The 7,586-nt window shown below is 32.2% G+C and overlaps 1 protein-coding gene across 1 annotated transcript; it reads right to left on the bottom strand.

Annotated features, from left to right (window-relative positions):
- Positions 1-1,009: 1,009 nt before the first annotated feature.
- On the bottom strand, positions 1,010-6,993 carry LOC101504212 (protein EMSY-LIKE 3). Its single transcript, XM_004488419.4, has 10 exons — positions 6,740-6,993; positions 5,175-5,383; positions 4,972-5,081; positions 4,593-4,845; positions 3,833-4,051; positions 3,679-3,747; positions 2,832-3,074; positions 2,673-2,741; positions 2,493-2,556; positions 1,010-1,377 (listed from the first exon to the last, which is right to left on the bottom strand). The coding sequence occupies exons 1-10, from the start codon at positions 6,765-6,767 to the stop codon at positions 1,334-1,336; spliced, it is 1,308 nt and encodes a 435-aa protein (XP_004488476.1). The 5' UTR covers positions 6,768-6,993; the 3' UTR covers positions 1,010-1,333.
- Positions 6,994-7,586: the final 593 nt, after the last annotated feature.

The raw sequence follows: 7,586 nt of genomic DNA, 5'->3' as shown, positions 1-7,586 counted from the left end.
GAAGTAGCTCGAGTTGGGTGAACTAGTATAGTTCTTGTGTGTGATCATTTTATCCCTTATCTTTAATAACTTGCTTGCATAAATCACATTTTACTATCTTTGTTTTTATTTTCAACCTCTTAATTTCATATGAATTGTCCAGAACGTTCTGGTCAGTTAAGAGTTTACTAATCAACTTTTAATTTCATTTAACTTTTTGGCATCTCTCAAATATTTGAACTAAAAATAATGGTTTGACATATTCTAAATGATGCGACATACGATTTTATGATATAAAACCATGTATATGAATTAATTATTCATATAATTAATTAAATTACAAAAATGAAAATTTTTCGAAGTTGAAAGTTAAATTTTTAAAGGGTTTTATTGAGATTTCATGTGTTAATCATTCTACATTATCGTATATATGTCAAGTTATTTAAAACATGTCACATTATCATTGTTTAGTTAAAAAAGTCATTATAAAAGATCAAAACTATCAGATTTTAAAATAGAAGACAATTTTGTGAATTGTTAAGAATAAAGAGACTAAAATTACAATTAAATCATAAATATAACAAGATTTTTCAGCTAATTGATTATCCATTAAACGTCAACACAATTTTAAACATTATTAATGATGATTTTCATGTGTTCAAAAACATTATATATATTAATCATTCATATGTGTTTAAATATACACAATTTTAAATTGTTTTAAATATAGATAATATTCTTTAACAATAATTTTGTTTTAACATACACCTAAAAGTCATAGTTAATAACATTATCGGTAGTTTATTATGTCCATGAGATGGTTAATGAATTATAATTAGTTATATCTATTAACTATCACTTGATCCTTATTAACTGCGTTTTTAAATTGCATTGAACATCCAATTTATTTTCAAAACCTGGTATGCGATTTTATGTCAAAATAAGCCAGCTCTATATTTATTTAGTAAAGAAGATAGTGCATTTAACACGAGATAAAGAAAGTGTAATTGATGCTTCTCTCTCAAAGAAGTAGTGGAATTTACCTTGCATTTTAAATGAACGAGTCGACCCTTAATTTGATACAACAAAACAGATACAAGAACGTATACACTACCATACCTTTTATACATGCATCAGCTGATCCTAGGTCAAATCTTACCCTCAATAAATATTATTACCAAATTACATAAATGTCATCCTACTTGAATGACTAATGCACAAGACACAAGCCCAAAGAACTATCATGTGTCAGGTAAGTTATCTTTTACAAAGAGAAAATTTAAGCTTTCCCGTTACTTTTGCTTCCCTTAAATGTCTCCTTTTGCCATGGTATATGGTAGGTGTTCCATCAATCTCAATCCATTGATTTAGCATGTGTGAAATGGTGACCACCCTCATCTGTATGAACAATAACAAGATCATCAAGAAAGGTTATATACAAATAACCAAGTTTGGATCTGATTATCATTACATTGATCAGCATAACGAACCAATAAACACCGCCTATTATATTATTATTATTCATATGGTAATTTTCACATATGTAAAATGTTTTTTCATTATTTCATGCTTTGATGACAACATACTTGTTGAAAAATAAAACTACAAAAGAGTGATTTACATTACTGGAAACTTTAGGCTATGATCAAAATAACTTCACCCTTGCTTGGTACATCAAAATGGTAGGATGATGGAAACCGGGGTGTATGTGTAGCAACTTATGGCCACTATTTCCAAATAATGGAAGTGAATTGAAAGTGATTTTCCACTCTACCTCAGTGAAAATCAAATCCTTGGTCATTCCAAACCAATGTGCTTCCATTTACAATCAAATTTGTAAATTCTTGAGATCAAAATGTTACCCTTTCAAAGTGAAGGTTGCTAAATGGACAAATTAATACTCCCTCTAATCTTAATTATAAGAGGATCTTTGGTGAACTTTATGGTCCTATTTATAAGAAAAAGTTACAACCTTTAAGGTTTTATTTATTTGCTTAAATAACTTTTTTACCCTCATTTGAAAAAAAAAATTAATTTTAGTAGGTGTATATAATGTTTCACAATTTTTCACAAGGGTATATTTGAAAAAACATTCAAAAAGCCACTGCAATAAATAATTTCATAGGTTTTGAAGTTTTTTTTTCTTTTATAATTGGGACTGGAGGTAGTAAGTAGTATAATGCCAAAATCCCTATCATGTATAACTTAGATAGCATAGACACTTCAAATTGAAAACGTATTTGGTGTCCGACACTGACGACAGTGACCCATGAGATTACGTTCAATAACTTTCATTTTTCAAATTATTACCAATGTCTAAGAGTCGGTGTCGTGTGTGTTTGTGATTCATAGCCTGCAACTCAATTTGTTTTTCCTTTAAAATAAATCTAGAGCCGAACTCATGCAAATTATGATTTTTTCCTGTTAGACACTAAATATCACACTCAACACCTAAACAAAGTCCACTTTCACAATCAGAAATATTGCAATTAGAAATGAAAAATGGGAAGTACCACTTTCACCATCAGAAAGATCAGCAAGTCTTGCAATTGCATCAATAAGAGCTTGCTCATGATCCTGCATTTAATTCATTTTATTGATAATTTGTACATACACCATTTGTAAGAAAATAACATAAATCAGCAGCTAGTAGTAAAAGACATGACAGACTGGCGTATAAAATTGTCCGTTACCTTCAATATTTTCTTGGCTTTCTCAATTTCAAGTGCATCGGGATGATTTGCGCTAAACACCCTTTCAACCTGTCAAGTTTCCAAAAAATTTAAATGTTTTCCATGAAAAGATCAAACATGTCAATTCAAGAGTATTCTAACTGAACTGTTTTCAGTTACCTCCTTAACTAGTGTGTCTGTGTGAAGTATTTGTATATCATCCAGAGCCTTCTTTCCTATTCCATTCTGTGCTGGCAATAAATCTTTTTTCGATTGCCCCTTTGTACCTCCCCTACCTCTTCCAGCTCCTGGAACACTATCACGGCCTACAGCCCTATTCATCCCACGACCAGATCCGCCAAAACCACCACGATGGTTAATTCCAGGATCCTCACCTACCCACCGAATATCTTCTGGAGAGATCTGCAGTCACAATAATGTAAATGCTAAGCATATCAAGCATAAGAAAATCCAAATTCTAAATATAAGTACACAGGAAGTGTAATGCTTCAATAGTATAGTCAATTATATTAAATAGAAAATCCAAATCCTTATTTAACATGATAAGAAAATAATTTTGCACAATAGTATAGTCAATTATATAATATTAAATGCCTAGTAGTTTCCTTCAAAACATTTCATTTAAAATTAATATTTTCTAACATTTCAAATCCGGTGCCTAATTTATGCTTAAAGGCATAACAAAAAGAATTACACAACATTAATCAATACTCCCTCCGCCCCAATATAATTGAGCTATTTGATCATTTCACACATATTAAGAAAATGTATAAGTGAAAGGTAGACAATACTACTTTTACCAAATTATCCTTCTTAAATATTACTGCATTATCAATGTCATAAATTCATAGTAAAATATATTGCATTGAAAATGATGCAAGTAGTACTAATTAAAGAGTACAATTGAAAAGAAGTGCATTGGAAATTGAAAGGGTCAATTATGTTGGGACAAATTTTTCTTGCAAATAGGTCAATTATTTTGGGACGGAGGGAGTATCAAATATACCTCTGACAGATTAACCAATTCCACTGTTTCATTTGCACTCCCCATGTCATAGACCAGATGGTGTCGACCCTGAAAAGTTAGAAATATAAATAAGTATGTCAGCTATAAACTAACTGAGAAACAAATCTTGAAATAATTAGGTGGCTGCAAGTACATCTATTGGATTGTAGTGGGTGATAACCGCTTCATAGAAGTTATTGTCATCAGGCCATCTTGTTCGTACTCTCCTACCAATGAGTGAATCAAATGATGCTCCCTCAGCAAGCTCACCTGTGACAGCACCAGAAGTAACTCTATTAGGTACTTGATTCCTTCCCCCTGGTCCTGATGAAGGGTATTGCTTTATTGAAGACACTCCCGGTAATACTTGGCTCTGCAAATAAAAAAACCAAAATAAACACATTAGTGTTGCTAATGTAGGTTTGCATAGTAGCAAATAATTTTTTAAGCGGCAATGAGGGGCTAAAACCAGTGTTGTTAAATAGAGGCACTATAGTACAATCAATGCCGTGAAAGAGCCGCTATAGTGGCGCTATATCGCTATAGCATAGCGGAATTTGAACAAATCGCTATTGCTTCGCAATACGCTATTTAGTAAAAAGTGTTGTAGCCATTATTGCAGGGCTATAGCATTATAGTATAGCGGAAGTTGAACAAACCACTATTTTCCACGATCCACAATTGAATACATTGAGTACAATAGCGTAGCAGAACTTGAACAAACTGTTATTGTTTCGCAATACGTTACTTAGTGCGAAGTGTTGTCAAATAGCGGCACTATTACAGTGTTGTGTAGCGCGACAGCAAACCGCTATTTTCTGCAATCCGCGATTGACATACAAGATAAAACCAAGCTCGCTCCAGATAAACAAAGAGAAGAAGTGCAATATAACAGGACTTCTATATTTACTTACAGGTTTCTGCTTCTTGCCCTTGGATCCCGGAACAGATCCACGTTTTCCAACAGAAGAAGATGGCTGGTGGGGTGCAGCCCCAGGTTGGGGGTGAAATGAAGGAGAAGGTCCGCCAAAAGATTGTGATGGTACAGATGGTGTTATCTTCGGCTTCTTACGAGATGCGGAGACTGTTGGACTTGGATTTGAATCATGAATAACTTGTCCAGACGTCAGCAAACCGGGTTGATGGCCTCCTGTCTGTCTCCACTCCCTTAAATCAACATCCAATGAAGTGTTGATTAACAAGATAACTATGTGTGTGTATGCAAATAGTAATGAAAATCTCACTTCTAAAGCATAGATCAACAAGCAACCAAGTATTGAAATTTTATCAGACCTTATCCTTCGTATAACATCATCTGCATTAACACGGCCTAGAAGCTCCCTGTGTTCCTCGTTTGATAATCTTAGTTCTTTTCTTAGTTCTGTTATCAAGCTTTCTTTCTCCTGAAGAAAATTCAAGTAATTTAGAAGTCATTTAAACCTGATCAAACAAATTCAAAAACAATTAGATAGGGAAAAAAAACTAAGAAAATGTACCCAAGTAATGGCATCAGCTTGAGCTTTAAAGGCCCGTAAAACCGAACTATACGCTTCTTGCTCAAGTTGGTGAATTTGAGCTTCCATGTCAATTTCACCATACATCCTGGGGTATGACATTGAACCTACTGCAGATCTTCCATTCCCAGCAAGACGTGCCCCTCTAGGAATTCTATTCTGATGTGTTGGTGGAAGATCATCATCAGTTCCTGCAATGATTACATTAAGTGAATGTGTATAAGCATAATAACAAATGAAGCCAGACCATAAATCCTTGAAATATACATCAACAAGATTTTACCAAGAGCTTCATGCATTGCATACAAGCATTTACTAACTATACAAAGTGTGGACACAATCTATTCAATGCAACATTAACTAGATAATAAATACTGCAGAGAAGGTAAAAAAAAATCAATATTTCAAATCAACAATGGGTATAATGCAAGCAGTCTTCCATATGTGTGTGGTACGCTGAATGCTTGAGAGAATCATTTAGCCAAAAGTGTCGAAATGAGGGAAACAAAAATGTAGGCATTTGACGAAATTTGAAAATGTAAACCTTTTAAGTTAGAAAAATCTCTAAATCCCCCTAAACAAATGGATAGACAAGGTGCCAACTGCAGGCCTTTCAGTGAGTCAAAAACAAAAAACTTCAGGCACCTTGGGTGTGCCTTTCTCGTCGAGGCAAGCCATGCCTTATTGGTAACACAAAGAAAGAAAACCAAGTGGTTTAGCCATCAGATTGTTCAAGATAAACATAATCATAACAACTAGTTGACGGTCTTTGGAACTTTAAGCAGAAAGCAATTACGAAATTTCAAATCAAACATTTAATCTTTCATTTCCGCTGTGAAAGTTATGCTTGAGTTGTTCCCAATAGTGTACTGACAAGAAAAACCAGTTAAGCAGTTCAATCAAGTTCGTGTAACTGGAAAAACAAGTTTATATAGTTCAGATTTCACTCTTCCCGGTGATTTCTAGAACATTTTTAGTTTCCATTTGCTAAACAAAACAGAACTGTGTCCCTCCCCCAGTTATCTTACTTTCCAATTCCATAGAAAGAAGACTTCACTAACAAGTAAATTCACACTTTGAAAAACAAAAAAAAAATTAATTTCATCATTAAAATAACACTTCATATGGAAATTATCAAAATGACAATTCTACAGTCCATTGTGCTAATATCAAAACAAAAAAGTATCAAGTCAATAACCATACAACATATTCATTATACACAAAATTTAGTCACACTTAAGTTTTTTGAGTTCACACTCTTATAAGCTATTTACTATTACACAGATTACAGAAAACCTAAAAAACAAAAGAACAACTCAAATGCCTTTATTATAGCACGAAACGCTAATTTCGATGCAAATTCAAAATTTTCAACCAAAAAAAACAGCTATAAAAATAATCTTCAAGTAAGAGAACAATAAGAAAGTAAAACCAAACGAAACAAAACCCTAACCCTAAAATTGAAAAAAGAGACCCATAAAAGAAGTTTGAAAATTTAGGAATAATGAGGCAAAAAAGTAAAGGAAGAAGTTAAGAAATAAGCTTACCGCTACTATCGTAGGGTTCGTAGTCCATAGCCAGATTTCACGGGAATATAAGTGCCCAGATCCAAGAAAAAAAGTACAAAAACGCGCTTTTTCACCGAAATTGAAAGAGAATGAGGAACGAGGACTAGAGGAATGGGAATGGAACAATAGCGGAAGAATGATTGAGGTTTTTGTGAAGGAATCGAAGATCGTAGTTGTGTGTAGAGTTGTGTTGTGCCTCGATTTGTCGTGTCGAACTCGGACAACTGAGTTATGGGAAACAGCGAGTCGCCTTTTTTCTTATTTTTTTTAATTTTAATTTTAACGTAAATATGTTTTTATGTTAAACAATTTTTTTTAGTTTAAATCTATTTTGATCTTTTATTTTAATTGAATTTTGTGTTTTCTCATAACATGTTATATTGATTAATTAATGATGTAAAATGACATTAAATTACGTAGAATTGATTATATGAGAAGTGTATTTTCACATTAATGTATATTTTAAAAAATAATATAAGAATTTAATTGACTTGTAAGATTTTTTAAGAGTTTTATAATCAAGATCTTAAAATTTGGATTTTAATTATATTATTAGAATTTGTAAAATTTAAGAAGACTTTATAGATTTATAATATTTTAAAGTGTTTTTAGCGATCATTCAAAGTTACAAGAGTAAATGAAAATTAATAAGAAAGAAAAAATATAATTAAATAAATACAATATAAATTAAAATATTTTAAAAAATATATTTAAAACTATGTTAGTCCTCAATCTCATCCAATAAATTTATCAAAGATACGTAGAGATGATTATCAATTCATTTGTATTTTTAATGTCGTTTTTAAGATACGCATTCTCTTGTAAA

The sequence above is a fragment of the Cicer arietinum genome, chromosome 1, assembly GCF_000331145.2.
Source record: "Cicer arietinum cultivar CDC Frontier isolate Library 1 chromosome 1, Cicar.CDCFrontier_v2.0, whole genome shotgun sequence".
Taxonomy (NCBI): Eukaryota; Viridiplantae; Streptophyta; class Magnoliopsida; order Fabales; family Fabaceae; genus Cicer; species Cicer arietinum.
Note: the sequence above shows the minus strand (reverse complement) of the source record. Positions and strands in the feature narration are given on the sequence as shown.

Coding starts and splice junctions, on each gene's coding strand:
- LOC101504212 (XM_004488419.4), bottom strand. CDS start 6,767: ATGGACTACGAACCCTACGATAGTAGCG. Junction 4,052..4,592: donor AGGGCAAGAAGCAGAAACCT/GTAAGTAAATAT, acceptor TTTTATTTGCAG/AGCCAAGTATTACCGGGAGT. Junction 3,748..3,832: donor CCCACTACAATCCAATAGAT/GTACTTGCAGCC, acceptor CTAACTTTTCAG/GGTCGACACCATCTGGTCTA.